The sequence below is a fragment of the Cricetulus griseus genome, chromosome 2 (genome assembly GCF_003668045.3).
Source record: "Cricetulus griseus strain 17A/GY chromosome 2, alternate assembly CriGri-PICRH-1.0, whole genome shotgun sequence".
Lineage (NCBI taxonomy): Eukaryota > Metazoa > Chordata > Mammalia > Rodentia > Cricetidae > Cricetulus > Cricetulus griseus.
This window is the reverse complement of record NC_048595.1, coordinates 41,102,897-41,127,578: the sequence shown is the minus strand read 5'-3', so window position 1 is coordinate 41,127,578 and position 24,682 is coordinate 41,102,897. Positions and strand designations below refer to the sequence as shown.

At 41.0% G+C, this 24,682-nt stretch overlaps 1 protein-coding gene across 1 annotated transcript in view; it reads right to left on the bottom strand.

Annotated features, from left to right (window-relative positions):
• Positions 1-24,682, bottom strand: part of Zfyve9 (zinc finger FYVE-type containing 9) — a 171,782-nt gene that overhangs the window by 62,746 nt on the left and 84,354 nt on the right. Inside the window, exons 8-11 of the mRNA XM_027402426.2 lie at positions 11,117-11,239; positions 9,074-9,229; positions 3,458-3,682; positions 1,106-1,188 (exon numbers count right to left, since the gene is read on the bottom strand). Coding sequence (XP_027258227.1) covers positions 1,106-1,188; positions 3,458-3,682; positions 9,074-9,229; positions 11,117-11,239 — 587 coding nt within the window. The remainder of the gene's footprint in view (positions 1-1,105; positions 1,189-3,457; positions 3,683-9,073; positions 9,230-11,116; positions 11,240-24,682) is intronic.

Sequence of the window (24,682 nt, the reverse complement as noted above, 5' to 3'; positions counted from 1 at the left end):
TCTGAAGGCTAACACCATAGGATCACAAGCTTGAAGCCAACATGAACAATTAAATGACACTCTGTCTCAAAATAAAAATTTCATAGGGCTGGGGTTGTAGATGTAAATCAGGAGTAGAGTATTTGCCTAGCCCTGAGTTCAGCGCAAGTAGCAGGGGGAAATGAGCAATAATCTTAGGGACAATGGGGCTGGGCACATGGCTCAGTGGGTAAAAACTGCTTCTGAAAGTATGAAGACGAGTTTGAATTCCAAAAACCCATGTAAAAGTTTAACTCATAGCCAAGTATTTGTAATCCCAATACCTGTACATGGAGACAGGAGACAAGGCAAGAGAAATCCTGGAAACTCAAGACCAGCTAGTCAATACGCAATGGTGAATATCAAGAGACCCTCCTTCAAAAAGGGTGAAAGGCAAAAACAGACAGTAGTGGTTGTCTTCGGACACATACTATGTACGGCATGTGAATGTACACACACACACACACACACACACACACACACACACACACACACACACACACACACACGGAGGGCTAATAGATGTGTTAGCCTCAGGTTGTCAGCTTGTTGGGGCAAGTCACTCATGAAGACTAGTTAGAGTTTAATAGGGAGTTCTGGGAGGTGGAATAGGAAACACTCTAAATAACTGAGATTCATCTTATTCTGTGAAATATGTATCAGTAACTTTAACTGAGCAACATTTTGTTCAAAATAATCAGCCTGCACATATATAGCAGATATGAGAGAGGTCAACAGATAGATAGGAAAAAATAAAATGTAAAATCTAGTCCATACACAGACCCCTGAGCAGAAGAAACCTTACTGGCATGTATTTGAACGTAACCTTGGACCACTTTTTGGCTAACAGTGAACCATACAGAGATGCAGATGTCATTCTTACAATGAAAACAAGACAACATGCTAGGTCTTTATTTATACAAGAATCCTGCTCCACTGTTTTCAAAAGCATCTATATGTTCTCTTCTCCTCCAGCATAGAGCGTCACTTGACTAAAGCAGCAATGGAACAGCTGTCAATGAAATCATGACATCTTTCCCTTCTCCTGCACAAGCACAAGAAATATAAAAAGAAAATTCCCACTTACTGCTAGAAGATTCATGATGGTATGCCCAGTCTCTCCAAACAATGGCTTCCGAAATCGGACACTGAATAGCGGGCAGGGGTAAACTACAGAAATGAGAAATGATCAGATTAAATTTGGCAGCTTAAATTTCTAGGAAAAGAGATATCATTCTAAAATAATTTAAATATAATTATAATGGCTCACTATGAAATTTCAAATGTTGGGCTCATCAGAATTTAGTATGGTTACAGACAACTTCTGAGCCAGACTTAGTTTTCTGATGACCAGAAGTCTTTTGATGCAGTTTCTAAAGTGACCCAAGCAGGTCCTATGAAGCAACTGGATTGTATGATCCAGAAAAACAAGTGTCTCTCCAAGCCCCTATGCTCAAGAAGTCCATGAGATCATTCTCCTAAACCTCCTAACCAAGACCCTCCGTAGGAAGGCCAAACACTCTGGGGACACTCCTAGATGGCTCATTAATCAAGTTTTCCTGTTTGAAATGACAAGACAAAGACACTCATGCTGCTTTCTCTGTAGGCAATCCTGTTTCTCTCTTCTGCTGATTTGTCTTTGGAGTTCCATCCTGGAACTCCTTCATTCTTGATCAAGATAAAGATCACATTGGAGCTCCCAAAGAGTTTAACAATAAGCATGGGTTTGCAACACAACATGCTACTATAATCATAATTTCTGTTTTTTCCTTAAATAGATTCCTAAGAGTCTATAATCATATCTTAGCCATTTCTGAATTTTCAGATTCAAATGCTTTGTAGGCCTTGATTAAATGCTGTTATTTTATCCTTGTTTTTTTGAGACAGAGTCTCATTATGTAGCTCTGGCTGGCCTGGAATGAGCTATGTTGACCAGAATGGCCTTGAACTCACAAAGATCCACCTGCCTCTGCCATTTCAGTGCTGGGATTAAAGGTGTAAATCACCATGTTTAGCCTTTGATTAAATTACTTTTCTTTAATTTGCTTATATTCACTTATTTTAATGTCTATGAGTGTTTTGCCTACACGAAAGTCAAAGTACTACATGTGTGCCTGGCAGTCCCAAGATTAGATGAGGAAATCAGATCCCTTGGAATTGGATTTCTGAGTAATTGTAAACCATTGTGTGGGTGCTGGGAAATGAACCTGGTCTTCTGTAAGACAAGAAGTGCTCTTAACTGCTGAGCCATCTCTTCAGGCCCCCCTGATTAAATTCTTAATCAATGAATAACACATAAATAAAATTATGTAGATGTGACAGCTAATCTTAGTTGTCAACTTCACAATACTTAGGAAGAAGGAATCTCAACTGAAGAATTGTCTCCATGACACTGGCCTGTGGACATATGTATAGTGGTATTTTCTTGAATGCTAGTTGATGTATGAGGGCCCAGGCCTCTGAAGGCAATGGCATTCCTAGTCATGTGAGTCTGGGCTATATAACAAAGGTAGCTGAAGGTATCCCTGTGAGCAAGCTAATAACTAGCATTCCTCCATGGTCTCTGCTTCAGTTCCTGCCTCCAGGTTCCTGCCTTGAGCTCCTGTCCTGGATTCCTTCAATGATGGTCTATAACCCATAAGCTAAAATAAATATCCCCACAAGCTGCTTTTGGTCATGGTATTTATCACAGCAATAGAAAGTAAACTAATACAAAAGTTGTCTTGTTGGAAACATTTTCTGATTTATAAAATAATCTTTCATTTATAACTTTATTTTATTCCTTTAAGGATGTAGTATAACATGAGGCAACCATTAAGATCACCAGTTTATAAAACAAAACAAAACCCAGACAATTTGAGAAGCTAACAATCAGAAAATCTGAGTTACTTGCCTAAATTATAGGGCTAGTAAATGGTAGAGTTGAGGACCTTATTCAAGGGTTCTGATTCCTAGACCAGGGCACTTCTAAGTAGGTGAAGATACAAAATTTAAAGTAAAGCTTGCATCTAGTCTTTCATGTCTTAAAAATAAGGAGTGCCCATGCATGCATGCACACAGACACACATGTATTTATACTGCTACAACCATGGGCCCAGAAGTCCTATCAGTCAGCTTACCAGGTGAGAGTTATCACCATACCACTAGTTTCCATTATCAGTCAAGTAAAATGAAAATTTATAAATGCTCCTAACCAAGTAATAACAAATATGCTCATAGGTATAATATAAAAAAATAAGGATACTTGCCCAAATTAATTGTTTTAAAAATGATTTTTTTTACCAGTTCTTTCCATTATAGCCAAATAATTGGTCATATTTAGCACACCTATTTTCAAAAGGTTACTTTTACTAACCTGTATCACCAGAGGGGGTCAAAATATTTCAAGCTTTATCTAATCACGTCTTGGTTGTATGGCTTAGAAGACATTTGTACTCACGTCGATATTCAGCTCCAAGTCTTAACATCAGCCGAATGGGAAACACTTTGGCCCAGGGAGTTTCCCATTTCTGGATGAGAATCCCAAACAGGTAAGGTGGGGTTGGAAGCACTAGGTCTTGTAGTGACTGGTAAGTAGATGACACATATAAGAATCCACCATGTTCTTTACTGCCCAGGAAACTTTGACTGAAGAAAGAATGTCCCAAGTTGCCCACAACATTCCCTGAAACAAAAAGTTTATTAATTATTTTCTATCAAGAAATCAATCATATTTTAAATAATTATTATTACCTACAATTGAGCTAGACACAACCAAACAGGAATTCCCAATCTTTCCCTGTGGAAGACCGATAATTACAAACATTTCATTTTGTGTGTATTTTCACATGCGTGCACATTTGTGTGGAGGCCAGAGGTCAACCTTAGATGCCATTCCTCAGGAGCATTCCACCTTGTATTTTTGAGATAAGCTCTTTCACTGGATCTGGGGCTTGCTAACTGGTCTAAGGTGGCTGGCCAGTAATCCCCCAGAAGTCCACCAGTCTCTGCCTCCCTAGTGCTGGGATTATGAGCACCTGTTACTCCACCTGGCTTTTACATGGGTGCTGGGGATTAATCTCAGGTCTTTGGACTTGCATAAAAATCACTTAATCAACCAAGCAATCCCTGTTGTCTTCGAATGTTATTTTTTAAGTAGGAGTGACATTTGTTAAGTGATAATTTGTTTTCTAATTTCTATTAGGGCTTCCTGTGAGCATAAAATAAGAAGAATTGAGAGGGAGTGCTCACTAGAGACTGCAAAGGGCAACAAGGAGAGACAGGAGAAAGAAGTTAGTAAGGAACACCAACACAGAAGAACCAGCTCCTGTAGCACAGAAGAGAACGTACAAGAATCTATAATGTGCTGGGTGTGGTGGCACACGCCTTTGATCCCAGCACTCAGAAGGCAGAGCCAGGTGGATCTCTGTGAGTTCAAGGCAAGTTTGGTCTACACAGCAAGTTCCAGAACAAGCTTTAAAAGCTACAGAGAAACCCTGTCTTGAAAAACAAAATAAAACAAAAAAACAAAAAAGGAATCTGCAATGTACACTGTGTTTACTAGAAAAGTTCCCAACATAGAAATGAGTAATATTTGAGGAGATGAAAGTGCTTACTGTCTTGATTTGACCGCTACATATTACACATTGTATACATGTAGTGAACTATTGTACCACACTCTATTAATATTAGATATTTAGATAAAAATATTTGAACAAAATAAAATTTTATAATGCAAAACTATTTATACAAAACATATTTTAATGCTATTACCTCCCTAGATTTGCCTACAGCCTAGTCACTTCACACTGGCCTATCCTATACAAAATTCTAATTTTGATATTTATGAAAACTACACCTCTTAAATTTAAATTAGACATCTCTTAAAAGCCACATCATATATTCACCTCCTATTTACATATTCCATCTGAATAGTTCAAAATTTCTTAGTTATTATTTCTGATTCAGCATCTCTTGCTCTTCGGTCAATTTTTCTACTGAACATCTGAACACTTAGACCAACTCACTCTGGTGCCAAGCCAGAAATCTGAAGCTAACCTTCTCTTGTTCTCTTACAAGACCTCACACTCAGTTACAATATCCTATTTAATTGAGCCACCATTTTCTTTCATCTCTTTTTCACACTGTTAATAAGTTTAAGCCTTGCAATTTCTTAATTTATTATTGAATCTCTATACTAGCCTATTAAAATCATTTTTGAAGCACGATTCACATATGATAAAACTCACAGATTTTTTTGTTGTTGTTTGATACAGGGTCTTTTTTTGTGTAGCCCTGGCTGTCTTAGAACACACTCTATAGACCAGGCTGGCCTCAAGCTCAGAGATCCTCCTGCCTCTGCCTCCTGAGTGCTGGGATTAAAGGCATGCACCACAAATGCCTGGCTCTACAAACTCACAGATTTTACATATATAGTTCCATGATTTTGTTTTATTTTTGACATAGGGTCTCACATAGTTGCAAACTGCTTCCCATCTACCAAATGTTATGATTACAGCTTTGTGCCACCATATGGGCTAAGTGATGTAAGTTTTAATAAATGTAAATGCTCATGTAACCACTATTCCAGTCAGAAGTAAAAAAACAAACCCTGATACCTGGACCCTACCTTACTTCAGGCTAGCACTGATCTGATTTTTATCACCACAGATTAATTCTGCTTGTTCTAGAAACTAATTTAAAAGACAACAAACATCAACAACAACTAATATGTACTTTAGGGGCTTGGCTTCTGTGGCTCCACATTCATCAATGTTCTTGCAGATATCAGCAGTAGGTTAATTTTAACTATTGAGTGGTATTGCTGCCTAAAATATGCCACATTAGCTAAGTATACCAGATTCATGGAGGTGGATCCCTTGTTGTTGTCTTGAAACAGACTCTCATGTGTAGCACTGGCTGTCCTGGAACTCACTATGTAGACCAGGCTGGCCTTGAATTTACAGAGATCCACCTGCCTCTGTCTCCCAAGTGCTGGTTTTAAAGATGTGAGCTACCACATCCAATACATGTAAATATTTACTTTATATATAAATGTCTGAGTGTGTATGTACACGTGATTGCATTCTGATGCTCCTGAGACTGTCATTAGCTCATCAAAATTAGCCATAGAGATTTTGGAGGACCAAGGACAGATAGAGAAACACAGGAAGTAGTAGGGCAGGGATTGGGGAATGTTTCAGCCTTTTTGGATGGATGACAAGAGAGCAGGTAGGTCACTGGTTGCTTCTCTGCCACATCTCTGATCATTCAAGTTCTTACCCTGATATCTGACTCCTGAGGTTTATTGATAAAGAATAATTAGATAAATGCTTCACATGTGCCATGTGTGCACAGGAACCCAAGGAGGTCAGAAGAGCGTATCAGACCGCCTAGAACTGGAGTCAGCATGACTATGAGCCACTATATGGGTGCTTGGAACTGAACACAGGTCCTCTACAAAAGCAAAAAGTACTCTTAATTGCTGCACCATCATTCTAGCCCCCTATGATATAACATTTGGTTATTACTACAAATCCTTTTTCTTCTTTTAAGACAGGGTTTCTCTGTGGCTTTGGAGGCTGTCCTGGAACTAGCTGTTGTAGACCAGGCTGGTCTCGAACTCACAGAGATCTGCCTGCCTCTGCCTCCCGAGTGCTGGGATTAAAGGAGTGCGCCACCAACGCCCTATTTCTACAGATTCTTAAAAAGAAGCATACATGTAATAAACATAACAGTTAAACTTTTCACCTATACCTGGGTATTTTTATTTCTAATTTTTGTGTAAAATTTAGGCAATGCTGCAAAAAATACTTCACATATAAAAGCTATTTTATATTTTAGATAACATCTTTGGGAACTGCAAAGTTAAGACTGTGTGGCAGGTGATAGTCCAGTGGGTAAGGTGTTTGACACTCAAGCCTGAGATGATGACCTGAGTTTGGTCCTCAGAACCCACACATAAAAGAAAAAGGAGAGAACTCCCCAAAGTCGTCCTTTGTCCTCCATAAGCATGCTGTGGTACATGCATGCCCACACTCACATAATATATACACCCAACAATAAATTTTAAAAAGAAAGCCTGAATAATTCATGGTTTCATATTGTTATGAAAAACTATCAGATAATACAAGAAAATAGTTTTTATATTAGCCATTCTTACCTCCGTCTCCAACTCCTGTTCCTCAGGACAATCTCTCTTCTATTTTTTTATTTATTTGAAATGGGAGTCTCACTATGTATATCCTAGGCTAGTCTGGAACCCATCATCTTCCTACCTTAGCCTATGAGTTCTGGGATTAGAGAAGTGTGCAACCACATCTGTCTTTAGGAGTCTTTCTAGGGGCGGGAGAGATGGCTTGGCTCTTAAAGGCTAGGTTCACAACCAAAAATGTAAGAATCCTCTTTAGGGAAAAACAACAACAACAAAAAAAAAAAAAAAAAAAAAAAAAAAAAAAAAAAAAAAAAAAACCAAAACTCTCTTTAAGGGCTGGGGAGATGGCACACGTGATGTTCTTCCAGAGGACCCTAGTTTGGTTCCCAGCACCCATGTTAGGCAACTCACAACCACCTGTAACTCCAGCTCCAGAGGATCCGATGCCCTCATCTGGCCTCCACAGGCACCTGCTATCATGTTCACAGACACACATGCATACACAGAATTAAAATAAGAATAAATCCTTTAAGCCAGGCATTGGTGTTTCAGGCCTTTAATCCCAGCACTCGGGAGGCAGAGGCAGGCAGATCTCTGTGAGTTCAAGACCAGCCTGGTCTACAAGAGCTAGTTCCTGGACAGTCTCCAAAGCCACACAGAGAAACCCTGTCTCGAAAAACTAAAAAAAAAAAAAAAAAAAAAAAATCCTTTAAAAGAAAATCTCATCCCAGTACTCAGGAGGCAGAGGCAGAAGGATCTCTGTGAGTTCAAGGCCTACATGGTATACATAGTAAGTTCCAAGTCAGCATGGCTGCATAATGAAACTTTGTCCCAAGATAACAACAAAAACCTCGGACTATTTCTTTTAGTTTGTACATTTATGATATTGGTTCTCTATCAAACTGCAGATATTATTTACTGACTTTCTGTTATCATAAATAAAAATTAGTTCATTTAAACCACATATTTTTTTTCTGTTAAATCAAGTGAATCTGTACTGTCAAATCATATAAATGTATTTTTTGGTTTTTTTGAGGTAGGCTCTCACTATAAAGCCCAAGTTGGCCTTAAACTCATGATCCTCCTGCATCAGCCTCCCAAGTACTGGAACTACAGGCATAAACCACCAGGCTAGGTCAAATACAATTATTTTTCTCTCAACTTTACTATTTCCTTAAGTTAACATCCTTAACCTTGTCCAGTTTTTATAGTGTGCTTTTACTTTTACATTGCATAGCTAATAATACAACTTACTTTGAAACCATACAAGCTAATTGATTTTAAATATATGAATATTTATATGACTATTTCAAGTGTTTATACTATGATTACATGAATACTGGTAACTAGAAGTTATAATGACTGAGTTATTATGCTTCTTTTTATTAGATACTAACATCATGCTTTGTTTTTTGGTTTTTCAAGACAGGGTTTCTCTGTGTAGCTTTGGAGTCTGTTGGGCACTCACTTTGTAGACCAGGCTGGCTTTGAATTCACCGAGATCCGCTTGCCTCTGCCTGTGCTAGGATTAAAGGCATGCGCTACCACTACCCAGCAATACTAATGTTATGACCTATAGTATCACAACAACATTCTTAACCTAATGTCAACAGACTTTCTTATAATTTTAAGTCTATCCTTTGTAAAATAAAGAGAACCACAGTAATAAAATAGATAATTTTCTCAAACTGTGACAAGTTCTAATTTGATATTTGCCACTAATATCAAAGTCCGAGGTCTAGGGATGTAATTCATTGGTAGAGTGTCGGCCTAGCACACATAAGGACCTGTGTTCAGTTTCCAACACTGTTAGAAAATATCAAAGTTCAATGCCAGGTTTCCAAATATAATATGACTATTTTATATCTGAGTCCAAAAATTTTTATCATCTACTAACAGTACAAAGTTCTATATCATTCCTACCTGCCAGTGCATCCCGATAAAGTTGTACAAAGTGATTAAAGATGTCCTTTGGCAAGCACTTTTCATCTGGTAGACACTGTAGCAAAATTACTATCTCAGATTGACCCACAGCATGCATTCCCTTGGTTGTAAAACACCAGCATTTCCTGTTCACATCTATAGGTGGAATAAAAATATAGACATTCTTCTCAGTCACTGATCTCAAATGGATGCACAGCAAAAAATGAAAGATAACTTAAGCCCATATACTTCAACTTTAAATGGTCACTGCATGAGCCAAAGAATCATTGTAGAAAATAAAACATGCCAATGCCTTGCTTATTTTTTGTTATTTTCTCAAAACTTAGAAAAATAATTGGAAGTTAAAAGAAATAACAGAAAAAGAAAATACATTTAAGACTTAAATAGACAACAAAGATACAGCCCTCCATGTTACTAGTTTTAAAAAAATCAATTTTCCAGGGGGCTGGGGAGAAGGCTCAGGGAGTAAAGTGCTTCTGTACAAGCATGAGGCCTGAGTTCAGATCCCCAGCACCAACACAAAAAGCTGGCCATGGTAGCACTTGCCTGTAGCACCAGTACAGAGGGTGCCAGAGGCTCACTGGTGAGCCAGACTAGCCAATTAGTGAGCTCCAGGTTTAGTGAGGGACCTTCTCTCAAAAAATAAGGTGGACAGCAATACTGGGAAATACCTTACACTGACCTCTGCCATATATAAGTACCTACATGGTGTGTCCACCTACATGCACACCAACCCCCGCCACACACACACATAAAAATCACTTTTCATTATATAAGACTAGGAACAAAAAGAATAAAACCCAGATTTTAGGTCTGGCTTCAGGTTGTGACTAAAAGAAAACACATTTCTATATACTAGCTAGTTTAATTATTGTCCTTTCTAAGAGAAAATACTAGATAATTAGAAGAGGACTTTATCTGGTATCAGAAGAGGACTATACAAAGTATGACTTGTCTAGATGACTTCTACTTCACTTTAGGTTAAAAAGTGTCCAAAAAAGCCCAAAAGCCATATGTAGCAAAAAAATATCCCATCCTTGACACGTTATCATTTGTACCCTAACAACAGGATTTCCAAATGGATTCAAATAACATGATTAATACCACTAGGTATATCAAAACTAATAAAAAGATCCCTTTCTTTTTGTATGAAAATTACTACTTTGTATACCTAACTAGGAAGAACTCAGTCATATTCATGTTGTGTGTGCGCACAAGCTCATGTGCCAGAAATGCTGGGCATCTTCAAATGTTTTCCACCACTGAGACATCTCAGTGAGCATAAATCTTGCCAATTCAGCTGGACTGGATGATCAGAAGGCCCTAGAAATCCTGCATCTGCTTCTCCAACGCTGGGGATTGCAGACGCATGCTGCTGCACCTGACTCCCCCTCCGCCTCTTTTTTTTTTTTTTTTTTTTTAATTAATGTGAGTGCTAGAATCAAACTCAGGTTCTCATGCTTTCGCAGCAAATACTTTACCAACTAAGGCAAGTCCCCAGCCCTCCAATTAATCCATTATTTTAAGGTGTTTCAGGAATTGCAAGCTAGCTAATTTCTGTCTCTGTCAGTCTGTCTGTCTCTATCTATATGTCTCTGTGTCTATCTGTCTGTCTGTCTGTCTCTGTTCATCCCATAATCATTTAATGGGTAACTGCTGTGGGAAAGACACTGTCCTAGGTAAAAGTGCAGGATGGCTTCTGGCCTCAGATGGAGAAGTTAGCTAATCTCTAATTGTAACGTATGAGCTAGATGTGGTAAACTTAAATTTCAAGCAGCATTATACTTAAATGTGATTCTGGAAGGAAAAGTGGATGACATTAACAGTGGGCCAGACATATAAAGGTAGAATTGTGAACTAATCTAGAAACCTCTTTTCATCAATGGAGAGCATATAAGGAAGCGGTATAACAGTGTTTCTAGTTTCTAAGACCAACTTAAAACAAGTTCTTTTGTGTAAAGAATATAAATGCTTTAAAAACTATATGTTTAAATTATTTTTAGTTAAAAAAATCTAACTTACAATTTACAATTTTAACCATTGACAATAAATTTGCATTTAAAACAAAGACAAGTGGGTCAGGGCCACCATCCTCCAGTTGCTGCATGACTGAAATCTGTGACGGTTTCTCTTCCACAGCATAGTCTGTAAGAGAGAAAACATTGTAGTGGATTGGTTAAAGGGACAAATTGAGAAAGAAATCTAGTGGAGAATGGGCTGATTAGTCACAGAAAAGAGACAATCGGTGCCACAGGTGGTATTGGCACTCACTGCCAATATGTCAATACTGCTTCTTTTTACTCTGGTTGGAATGAAAAATATGGCTGTCCTATGCATAAACTTTCCCCCAAAATGGTTTGTTTCAAGTCTGCTCTGCCTCTTTATCTAAGAAAAATGTTCAACTACATAACAAAAATTTCACAAAACAAGTATTTTTAAGATCAACATTTAAAATAATCCAAAATACATTAAAAGGTGATTATAAACTAGGAATTCCTATGGAAAGGATGGATTGGTACAGAGGAAGCCTGATTATTTTACTCTATACTGTTTTATATTTATGACCCTTACAAAGCATTAGACTTTTTAACACACCAAAAAATAAAACTATCATAAGTCACTGGAAACTTGAAGGAATTCCTCTAAGTATATAAGTACTCACTACATACAGCACTAAAACCATTGGTGTGCCACACACTGGACTGTGGCACAGACAGGCCAGCCCCTGACTCAGTGTGCTCGTCCTCTGACTCCGCAAACACACACTGTCCTACTTGACCACTTCATTCTTAATGGTGTTCATCTCAGGACAAAGTTAAAATTATGAGCAAAAAATAATTGAAAATCTAACTTAAAGGAAAGGAATTAACATTGAATTTTCAGTGCAGTTCTCATAGAGTGTATCACTAAAGGATAGCCAGGATGAAAAAGTGAACACAATTTTTCACTGATCAAAAGAAATGAAAACTGGGGATTTTTGGCTATAGTAGAAAATACTTACCTTCCTATCAATGAAAATATATATTTAAAAGAAAAATAGTGATTTAAAAATTTTTAAATTATTTATTTTAATTTTATGTGCATTAGTGTTTTGCCTGCATGTATGTCTATGTGAGAGTGTTGCATACCCTGGAATTGGAGTTATAGACAGTTGTGAGCTGCCATGTGGGTGCTGGGAACTGAACCCAGATCCTCTGGAAAAGCAGTAGTGCTCTTAACTGCTGAGTAGTGCTCTTAACAGCAGCTCCTAACTGCTGTTTTAAAATTTTCTAATAAGTTAACTCAGTAAAATAAAAAAAAAGAACACTGCAAAATCCTAGTCAAGAGATTGTAATATCAAAACAGAGCCCAGCAATACAACTACTTTTAAAAATAAACTATTACAATCTTTATTAAACAAAGACATAAAAATAACCCAGCCAGGTGTGATGGCATACATCCTTAATGCCAGCAGATCAGGAGGGAGAGACAGGTGGATCTTTTTGAGTTCAAGTCCAGCCTGGTCTGCATAGTGAGTTACAGGTTACCCAGAGCTACATAGTGAGACTCTGTCTCAAAATAAAGTAAAATAAAATGACGAAAAATTTCACTTTCAGAGCAACCTTCTTTTTTTAATATTTATTTATTTATTTATTTATTTATTTATTTATTATGTACACAGTATTTTGTCTGCATGTATGCCTGTATGCCAGAAGAGGGCACCAGATCTCACTACAGATGGTTGTGAGCCATCATGTGGTTGCTGGGAATTGAACTCAAGACCTCTGGAAGAGCAGCCAGTGCTCTTAACCTCTGAGCCCTCTCCAGTCCCCAGAGCAACCTTCTTACAAAAACATGTGTTAGGGAGTCCTGGTAAAGAAGAAAAGGTCCATGATACTACCAAAGAATGCTGAGCTAGCTGGGACAGCTGCATTCAATGGTACAAAACACATACAAAACTTCCATAGGATGAGCCCCATTGAAGAAGCAGCATTTACAAACATGAATCAAGACCTAATGACTTCATGACCTAAGTGAAACAATCAGATGTAGTTTATCTCCAGTAAATGAGAAAAGTGTTAAAGAGAAACAGTCTAGAAGAGTAACAGAATAGGAAAAAAAGCAAAGTGTAGCATAAACAATAAAAACTCAGAGACAGATACTGTGGTTAAGGCTGAAGTTCAAAGAAGCAAAATCGCCAGCTACTAGAGAGTTCTCACCTCTACCAATGCTCAGATTGCATTTCCATGCAATGCTCTCCACCAAATCTCAGACTCACTGCTCCTGTCTCCTTCCGCCTTATATTCCTCTCTAGTCGTGGTATTAAAGGCGCATCATCCCAAGTGCTGGGATCAAAGAAATGAGGTCTGTTTCTCTTTTAGATTGATTCATTCTCATGTAGTACAAGGTGTCCTTGAACTCAGAGAGATCCATCTGCCTCTGTCTCCTGAGTGCTGAGATTAAAGGTGTGGCCACCACTGCCTGTTCTCTATGGCTAACTAGTGGCTTAGTGGCTTTGTGTGTGTGTGTGTGTGTGTGTGTGTGTGTGTGTGTGGCTAACTAGTGGCTTAGCTATGCACTCTGATCTTCAGGCAAGCTGTATCAGATCATAAACAAAATATCACCACATTTCTCCTCTTTTGTCTAAAATAAAAAAGAAGTCTATAACATGAGAAAAACTATATGCAATAAGTACAAGTATATACTATATATAGGCAATAAATACATCAACAATGTCTAGCCCATTTGCATTTGACAAATTCAGAGAAAATACTCCATTATCTATCCTATCTTGGTGAGTCCACAGTCTTGTACCTAATTTACTTTCTATCATAACTTACATTACCATCCAAAACTATCTTTAGATATTTCTCAACCTTATACACTTTACAGCTCTTTAGTGAGTTTCCTTTCTGAAGCTTGTAAACTTTGGCAAGTTATATATCTGATCCAATAAAAAGCACTTTTTAGTTTTATATTTAGTTTGTATTAAAAGGCCATGCTGCTTGATGAACTACATCTCTTCTAATTAAGAGGTCTTTCTTGTTCAAATTGAATATTTATCAGTTTTGATGATATCCATAGCTTTTCTTCTCCTGTGGAAACAAAAGCAAAACCTCTTTCCCAATGTAACACATGTCCTGGTTTCCATTCTGAGGTCAACACATCTTTAAAGTATACCAGCTTTTATTTCCAAAGTTTTTTCTATTATCCAATGTCTTTCCACAGCATTTCATTAGCATTTAAAAATTCAAAGTTAATAAAGCATTAGGCAATCTATTTCTGGGGGGGCCTTATTATCCCTTCCTGTTTATTTAGTAAATCCTTTAGAGTTCAATTTGATCTTTCTATAACTGCCTGCCCTGTAGGATTGTGTATGGTATACCTGTAATATGCTTTATATAATAATAAGCAAAAAAAAAAAAACTGTTTCATTTTCTTAGAGACATATGCTGGAGGATTGTATGTCGTTATTTGTACAGGTATACCCATGATGAACATAACTTCTAGCAAACATGTGATTACTGAATCAGCCTCTTCCAAATTCAAAGTGGTTGCCCACTGTAAACCTGAATAGGGCCAGATGGTTGTGATGCATTCCTTTGATCCCAGCACTTGGAGGCAGAGGCAGGCAGGCAGATCTCTCTGAGTTCAAGGCCAGCTTAGTCTACAAAGTGAGTTCCAGGACAATCTCCAAAGCTACAGAGAAACTCTGCCTTGAAAAGCAAAAAAAAAAAAAAAGAAAGAAAGAAAGAAAGAAAGAAAGAAAGAAAACTTGAATAGGTATTAATAATATGGTGTGCATAATTTAGTTTTCCAAATTTTACAAAATGGAGCACATCCACCTGCTAGATTCCATTCCTTTTGAGTATACTTTGGGTTACTTCCTGCAGGTAGTGGAATTTAGTTGTATAAAGAACAAATAGGACATTCCCTTATAACTTCCTTGGCTTGTTGCCACATGATGGAAAAGTAATATTTTAAACCTTTGATATTGATATGATGCTTTTTATGAAATTCTGAGGCCTTCAGCACATTTCCAATCAAAAATTGATCAATTTCTGAATTACCTTGTGCTAGAGGGCCTGGCAGACACATATGAGATCAGATGTATGTTATATATATGGGATAATTCATATTCCTGATTATTTCTTACAACTGAATAAATAATAAAGTCAATTCTGTATCATCTGGTATAGATTCAGTGGTTTCAATATGCAAAGCAACTATTTCTGCATATTGTGAATCAGCAACTATGTTGAGAGGTTCCATAAAATCCATTAATACCATGAGACTAACATATAATTCTGACTTTTGGACAGAATCATAAGGGCTAAGATCCACTTTACTTAAATTTTCTGATTTGTATTTTGCCTTTCCTGATTTATCTGCATCAGTATAAAATGTAGGGGCTCCAGAAATTGGTATGTCCCATACAATGTGAGGAAGATTCCAGCTAGTTTTCTTTTTAAGTTGAATTCTCTTGCTTTTGAGATATTTGTTGTTAACCTCTTCCAAAAAATAACTGTAACCTCTTTGCCAGGGTTCACTTTCTGCCCATAATTTGTCTATTAAGATATAATTTCTTCTGGGTCTATTCCTGCTAATTGACAAAGTCTCAATTTTCCTTTTAGAATTAACTCAGAGACCTTTTCCACAAAAATTTTAAATATTTTACTCCGCTTATGTACTAAAAAGATTCATTCTAAGATAATATCTTCCCTCTGCATTAGAATCCTGTAGGGGAATGCTTAGAGGGTAATATGACCAGAACGCAGCAGCAGTTAGGCTTTGGATTCACATGGTACACATATGCAATGTGTAATTTCTCTTTCACCAAAGCCAATTCTCTCTCAGCTTCAGCTGATAATTCCTTGGGACTATCTAAGTCCTTATTACCATCTACGGTTTATCTCCTGAAGAGACCAATTTGGATGCCAAGATTCTGGTGAAATTATTATTACATCCTCACCTGTGTCTACCAGACTTTCAATGACAAAGTCACTTATTTGTATGTTTTTTAAGATTTTATTTATTTATTATTTATACAACATTCTGCTTCCATGTATATCTGCACACCAGAAGAGGGCACCAGATCCCATAACAGATGGTTGTGAGCCACCATGTGGTTGCTGGGAATTGAACTCAGGACCCCTGGAAGAGCAGACGGTGCTCTTAACCTCTGAGCCATCTCTCTAGCCCACTTATTTGTATTTTTAAATTTGGTCTTTGTTCATTTATAGAAATTTGCCAAAATACTTGCCTTGTGGTTTCTCCTGAATTTTTTGTTTTCTCTTCTACAGCTCTTCTATCATCCAGCACAGTATGGTTTCTTACAACAGTTATTGAGTTCCTTAATTGCTCTGGGGAGGAGTTTCCTCTATGACAGGAAACAACTGAACTGAATTGGCACAGGGGCCTACAAGCTTCCCCTCAAGCTTCCCAATGACAAAGGGTTATGTTGAATGTCCTTTGTTGACCTGCATTAGTCCAATACCTGCCTTTGCCACACTTTCTGCATAATCCAGGAGGGAGGGGCATTCTGTTTGAACTATGCTTAGAAAAAACATTGTTTCTAGCAATGCCAGGTTTACAATCCCTTTTAAGGTGACCTTCTTTGCCTCAATTGAAACATTTGACACTGGAAATCACGTCTCCTACCCACACATCATCAGGGTCATAAAAGTCAATATTGATTGTATCTCAGACCCATTTCTCCAAGGGTGTTAACCTTGTCTTTAGCGGCCTAATTATCCTTTTGCATTGAGAATTAGCATTTTCAAAAGCCAGAGATTCAATTATTTGTCTAGCTTCTGAATTAGGTATCATTTTATTTACTACTGATGTCAATCTTTGTAAAGAAATCTGTGAAGGCTTTCTTTGAGCCCCATATAACTTCAGCAAATTATTCAACTTTCTTTCCTACTTCTCCATTTCTGTCCTAAGCATTCAAAGCTGCTTCATGGCATAAAGCCATAGAGAGATTGCCTTTCTAAAGTAGCATAATCTCCCTCTCCAAGAAGTTGATCTTGGGAGACTTCCATACCTCTAGCTCTACTCCATTGTTCAATGGTCTTAGCCTTTTCTCTGAACCAGGTACTCCATTGTAATTGTGGACCAGGCTCTAAGACAGCTTTAACCAAGTCTATCCAGTCTTTAGGGATAATTCTATTACAAACTGACAAAGAGTTTACATTTGCTTCGCAAATGGTGAATGTGTGAGACTCCAGACCATGTGTAGCACGGTGAAAAACACCAGGTGTATGCAGGGCGATTGAGGACTTCTCAGAAACAATCCCCCCCCCCATACCCTAACCTCGAGAGAGCATGGAGGAGGAATATTTCTCCACCCGATTATCAAAAGATAGTCAAATATGGGGCCTGCGGGCCCCAAAAGATAGCCAAATTGATGAAGGGTATTGCGGGCCACCAATGAGCAATAACCAACTTAGCCTGTTGATTGAATCGGCCTCAAAATGTGTGTGATGTGTGATTTTGCTGATCGGGGTGGCTCCTGTCTTGAGTACAGACGACCCCAGTGCGCACTGGAATAATTAAATTTCATGCTTTTGCAGCAGTCTCAGTCTCTGTATCTGAGAGTGAGCCAGCATTCCCGGTTTAGGTCCCCTTCGTGGGTTCTACAACTGGTGCATTCATCCCCTGCTAGTGAGACCAGAGACAGGAGACTGGAGACGAACAGGGTGAGGCACCTCTGTCTCGGTCTTCGTCTGTCTGAGTGTCATTATCTGTGCGTTGGCAGCTGTTGGGTTTGGTTTCTGGCTTGTCAGCCGTCTGTATTTTCTTAGGCTATCCGTGGCAGGATGCCACAGTAGCCAGGAGTTACAGGGGACGCCCTGGACTCGGGGGAGGAAGTCGAGTAGGATAGGACCCGACTCTATCAGGGGGAGGTGGGCCGCAGGCCACCGCCGAGTAATTCAGTCTTTCTCTAGTGGCGTTCACAGAAAGGACGCGTTGGTATTCTACTTTCTGTTTGTCTTTTTGTGTGTGGACTTGGACTGACGATATTTTTGGACAACTTCCCTTGAACTTGACTCAAACACTGGTCTAAGGTTAAGGACCGGGCTCACAACTTGTCTGTAGACATCAAGAAAACTAAATGGCAGACCTTCTGGGCTTCAGAATGGCCCACCTTCCAGCCCACCGGGAGGATCTTTCTCCTGGCCCCTAATCACGGCTGTAAAAAGGAAGGTTTTCTTTTCAGGGCCACATGGATACCCGGATCAGATCCCCTATATCCTGGCCTGGGAAAACCTTGTTTCAGACCCCTCTTCTTGGGTCCGCCCATTCCTTCCCCCTGCAGGAGATTTTGCGGTTTGCGGGGACAGAAAGAAGTCTGTTCTCACAGACAGACGCGGATAGTGACCTCTTCCTTTTGGACCCTCCACCGCCCTACCCCCCCAACCCCGGACTGCAGGAGCTGAGGGGCCCCCAGTGCCCCTCTTACAGCTTCCCAGGAGCCAGAGGTACCTGCCTTGGGGACGCGGAGCTGCCGAGGAGGGCCAGACTCAGGGATCAGACTCAAGCCCTCCCGCTCAGGGCCTATGGGCCACCAGATGAGCAGGGACAATAACCCCTAAAATACTGGCCATTTTCAGCCGCTGACCTCTATAATTGAAGAACCAGAATCCCCCTTTCTCAGACAACCCCCAAGCCCTCACTAATCTGACTGAGTCCCTCTTATTCACCCAGCAATCTACCTGGGATGATTGCCAGCACTTCTTGCAGGTGTTATTCACTACAGAGGAGCGGCAACACATCCTCTTGGAGGCCAAAAACAATGCTCCGGGGCCAGATGGCAGGCCCTCCCTCCTGCCAGATGTCATTTCCCCTCACACGGCCAGCCTGGGACTTCAACACGGCTGAAGGTAGGGAGCATCTAAAGGTCTATATCCAGGCTTTAATGGCAGGTCTCCGGGGTACAGCCAGACATCCCACCAATTTGGCTAAGTTAAGGGAAGTGGTCCAAGGACCAACTGAGACCCCTGATGCTTTTCTGGAAAGGTTTATGGAGGCTTTGCGTTTGTTTACTCCATATGATCCCACCAGTGAAGCCCACAAGGCCACAGTTACAGTTGCCTTTATCGATCAGTCCAGTAGGGATATCAGGAAGAAGCTATAGAAACTTGAAGGGCTCCAGGATAAGTCATTAAGAGATTTGGTACAGGTAGGTGAGAAAGTGTATCACAACAGGGAGACAGAAAAAGAGAAAGAAAGAAAACAGAAAGAGCAGGAGGCTAGGGAACTTAAACGGGACAAAAGACAAGAGAGAAACTTACACAAGATTTTGGCCACTGTAGTGAGGAGACTAGGGAACAGAAGGAGTCTAGTTAGAAAACATCTGGTAACTGAAGGGACCCCCTGGCTACTGTAAAGAAAAAGGTCACTGGGCAAAGGAGTGCCCTAAGAAAAAGGCGAAAGGAAGATATCAGGGAAGGAGGGAGACCCCTGGTGCCCCCCAGGTCTTAGCTGTACAAGATGACAGTGATTAGGGGAGTCGGAGCTCAGACTCCCTCCCCAGGCCTAGGGTAATGCTATGTGTGGAGGGAAAGCCTACCCAGTTTTCAGTGGACACTGGAGCCCAACACTCGGTCTTCCTACAAGCAGAAGGACCAATCTCCAACAAGAAGTCTTAGGTGCAAGGGGCCACCAGTAATAGGCAATACTCATGGACTACCCAAAGAATGGTGGACCTTGGCATGGGCCAGGTATCCCACTCATTCATTGTGATTCCAGAATGCCCGTACCCCTTATTAGGCAGAGACTTACTAAGATGGGTGCTCAAATACATTTCCTGCCAGATGGGCCTAAGGTCACCAACAGCAAAGGAGACCCATCCCAATATTAACAATACAGTTAGAAGATGAATACAAACTACATGAGAGCCCTAAACCAAAAGGAGAAGACATAGACTGGTGGACAATGAAGTACCCCCAGGCCTGGGCAGAAACTGCAGGGATGGGGAAAACAAAGAACCAACCCCCAATCAGTGTGGAATTAAAAGCCCAAGACAGCCCTGTCATGGTCTGCCAATATCCTATGTCTAAGGAGGCTAGAGATGGAATTCGACCTCATATACAATGGCTCCTCCAGCTGGGGATCCTCTAGAAATGCCAATCAGCAAGGAATACCCCCCACCTCCCTGTACGGGGATGATTGATTACCGGCCAGTCCAGGACCTCTGTGAAATCAACGAACTTGCACTTGACGGTGCCAAATCCCTATAACCTGTTGAGCTCTATTCCTCCTTTCAGAACCTGGTACACGGTTTTGGACTTCAAGGATACTTTCTTCTGTCTTGCTCTGGTGCCCAAGAGCCAAGAGTACTTTGCCTTTGAATGGAAGGACCCCGAGTAGGGTATCGAGGGGCAGCTTGCTTGGACCAGACTGCCACAGGGATTTAAGAACTGCCCCCACTATATTTGATGCAGCCTTATATCAGGAATTGGCCTCCTTCCGAGTGGCCAACCCCCAGGTTAACTCTGCTGCAATATGTAGATGATCTGCTCTTGGCAGCTTCCAGCAGAGAGGAATGCATTGACTGAACAAAACAACTCCAGGTAGAGTTAGGAGATCTAGGCTACCGGGCCTCAGCCAAGAAGGCCCAAGTCTGCCAGCACCAGGTTAGTTACCTGGGGTATCTATTAAGGGGGGCCCAGAGGTGGCTATCAGAAACCAGAAAGGAGACTGTGTTCCACATCCCACTACCCACTAACCAGAAACAGGTTAGGGAATTTCTGGGAATGGCAGGCTTCTGCCGATTGTGGATATCAGGGTTTGTAGAAATGGCAGCCCCTCTATACCCTCTGACCAAAAATCAGTGGTCATTTATTTGGGGTGAGAAAGAGCAAAAAGCCTTTGACTCTATCAAAACTGCCTTGTTGTCTGCCCCAGCTTTGGGGCTCCCTGATGTGACAAAACCATTCCATCTATATGTAGCAGAAAACAGAGAAATAGCAAAAGGAGTTCTGACCCAAAAACTGGGGCCATGGAAGAGGCCAGTGGCATACCTGTCAAAAAAACTCGACCCTGTGGTAGCAGGGTGGCTAGCCTGTCTCTGCATTGTATCAGCAGCTGCTACCTTGGTGAAAGATACTGATAAGTTAACTATGGGACAGGACTTGGTAATTTCTGTTCCGCATGCGCTCAAAAGCATAATAAGGCAGCCACCTGACCAATGGCTAACCAATGCCCGAATGACTCACTACCAGACACTGCTACTTAACTCAGACCGTAGCACATTTACCCCACCTACCAGCCTGAACCCCACCACCCTGCTCCAGGATCCAGATTTGGAGCCACCAATACATGATTGCCAGCAGGTACTAGCCGAGGCTCATGGCTGGTGCAAAGACCTGTCAGATCAACCTCTGAAGGACGCTGAAGTGACATGCTTCACAGATGGGAGCAGTTTCTTAGAAGAGGGTAAAAGAAGGACGGGAGCTGCAGTGGTAGATGGAAAAAAAGTTATATGGGCTGCAGCCCTGCCAGAAGGGACATCTGCTCAAAAAGCTGAACTCATTGCCCTCACAAAAGCTCTAGAATTGGGAAAAGGTAAAAAAATTAACATCCACACAGACAGCAGGTATACCTTTGCAACTGTACATGTGCATGGAGCTATTTCCCAGCAGAGGGGTCTATTAACCTCCGGAGGAAAAGAACATAACATAAACCTGAGATTCTGGCATTGCTGGAGGCCTTGCATGCACCAAAAAAAAAAAAAAAAAAAAAAAAGTGAGTATTATTCACCGCCCAGGGAAATAACCAGGTAGATTGGGAGGCCAGAGAAATGGCCCCCAAGATGGTAATAAAGGAATCTACCTTCAGGCCACTATCCCAATACTCAGCAGGGGACCTCGCTTTAATCTCCAAAGATCTCTCAAACCATTTTGATGAGGAGAAAAGACTGGCTCACTGCAACAGGTAAGAAGATACTACCCCAGCTGCTGAATGAAGGCTATACGATGGCATATAAGTCAGTCATCAATCTCATTATCAGGGGAGGGCATTTAAGGTAGCCTCTCTGTTGCTTAAGATTGTTAGCTGGTGTCATCTCTGTAGATCTCCAGACATTTCCTAGTACCTGATTTCTCTGTAAACCTAAAATGTCTCCCTCCTTATTATGGTCTCTCCTTTCTTGTTTTCTTCTGTTCTTCCCCCAACTCATACAGCCTTCATCCAGCAGATGGTGGAAGTAGAAGCAGACACCCACAACTAATCACTGAACTGAACTGGAACCCAGATGCAGAGAAGGATGAGTGAAGAGCAAAGGGGTCCAGACCAAGCTGGTAAAACCCACAGAAACAGCTAACCTGAACATTGGGGAACTTTTGCTCCCCAGACTGATAGCTGGAATACCAGCATGGGACTGATCCAGACACCATATCTGTGGGTTTCAGTGAGGAGACCTCAGAAATCTATGAGACCTCCTGTAGTAATTCAGTACTTATCCCTAGCATAGGTGTGGACTTTGGGAGCCCATTCCACATAGAGAGTTACTCTCTGAGCCAAGACACACAGGGGTGGGCCTAAACCCTATCCCAAAGGATATGATAGACTCTGATGACACCCTATGTAAGGCCTCACCCTCCCTGGGGAACAGAAAGGGTATGTGATAGATGTGATAGGTAGGGTTTTAGTTGGGGGCGAGGTGGAAGGGGAGGACGGGAGGGAGAGGGAACTGGGATTGACATATAAAACAATCTTGTATCTAATTCAAAAAAAAAAAAAAACATTGGGGGGGGACACGGACTACTACCCCAAAACCAGGCAAAGGCCATGCTTAGGCAAATGCAACAATAGACTCATTTAGGGGCCAAGAAGCTAGTTCAGATGGTCTTAAAATCTGAAAATCATGTCCTAGGCCTCAGACAGCTGGCTGAACAAGTGGTCCAGCAATGTCAATCTTGTCAGAAGGTAAACACTTGCAGAAATAAGACAGACCCAGGACTAGGCTTAGAGGAGACAGGCCTGGGGTCTTCGGGGAGGTGGACTTCACTGAAATAAAACCTGGGAAATATGGGTACAAATACTTACTGGTGTTTATAGATACTTTTTCTGGATGGGTAGAGGCCTTCCCCACCAAGCAGACCACTACAATGGTGGCTAAAAAGATACTAGAAGAAATCCCTCCCCCCCACATTCGGGATGCCAAAAGTAATAGGGTGGGACAATGGCCCTGCCTTTGTTGTCAAGGTGAGTCAGGGGGGTGGCCAAATACTTAGAGGTCGATTGGAAATTACATTGTGCATACCGACCTCAGAGCTCAGGTCAGGTGGGGAGGATGAATAGAACTCTAAAAGAGACCCTGACTAAATTAACCATGGAGACTGGTGTGGAATGGGTAGTGATCCTTCCTTTAGCGCTTTTCAGGGTTATGAATACTCCCTCAAGATTCAGTCTGACCCCCTTTGAGACACTCTTTGGAATACCTCCCCGACTAACCATAGTGGGGGACGCAACTGAACCAATCTGTCATAATAACAATGATTTATATGCTAGGCTCAAGGGCCTACAGGTGGTGCAGAAGGAGGTATGGACCCAGCTGGCAGCCGCCTATCAGTCAGGAACACCTAAGACATCACACAGGTTCCAGGTTGGACACTGGGTATACGTCAGATGACACCAGACCTACTCCCTCGAACCACTAGGAAAGGACCCTAACTGGTATTGTTGACTACCCCAAATGTGGGGGTGCAAAGACTTATTCCTGTAAGAACTGGGGCTATGAGACCACGGGAAACGTTTATTGGAAACTCACCTCAAACAGGGATCTCATTACCCTCAACAGAAAGCCCCCTCATGGGCTGGGGGCTGACTTCAAGTACCTATTCAGGGAACAAAGCTTCAGGGTTTCAGGGAAAGAGGCCAGGAGTGTGGAAGGGAATAGGGCTATATACCAATTTTACATGAAATCCACTCAGTATTCACTTTTCAGGAGCAGGCAAGAAAAATAGGACTTGGACAAAAGGGTACAACTGGGGATTAAGGCTCCATAAGTCTGGGTATGGTGATGGGGTATTGTTTACCATTAGGCTAAAGATAGAGATCCCTTCTGTATCCATAGCGACAAATCCGGTTCTAAGGCCCTCCAGGAACTTGTCTCCCAAAACAAAGGTTAAGCCCCCATCACCCACCAGGGAGACCATGACACCGGAGGTCCCTAAAGATGGCCCAACTACCGCCTCTACGGACACCACTGGCTTCTCCGGATTAATGACTCTCATAGAGAGAGCATATGAGGTGGTCAACTCCATAAATCCCAAGATGACCAAATCCTGTTGGTTGTGCTACAATGTGGCACCCCCCACCCCCGCTATTATGAGGGAATAGCTATAGAGGGACAGACTCACCATGCTAAGGATAACAGCCAATGCAGATGGCAACAACAAGGAGTCAGGCTTACCCTACCAGCAGTGACTGGCAGGGGTTATGTATAGGAGAGGACCCAGATTCCCGTTCTCAACTGTGCAATCACACCCTGACTCTAAACCAAAGCACTGGTTTCCTCCAGTCCCCTAGCAACAGCTGGTGGGCTTGTTCACAAGGCCTAACCCCATGTATTCATCTAGAAGTTCTAAATAACTCCAA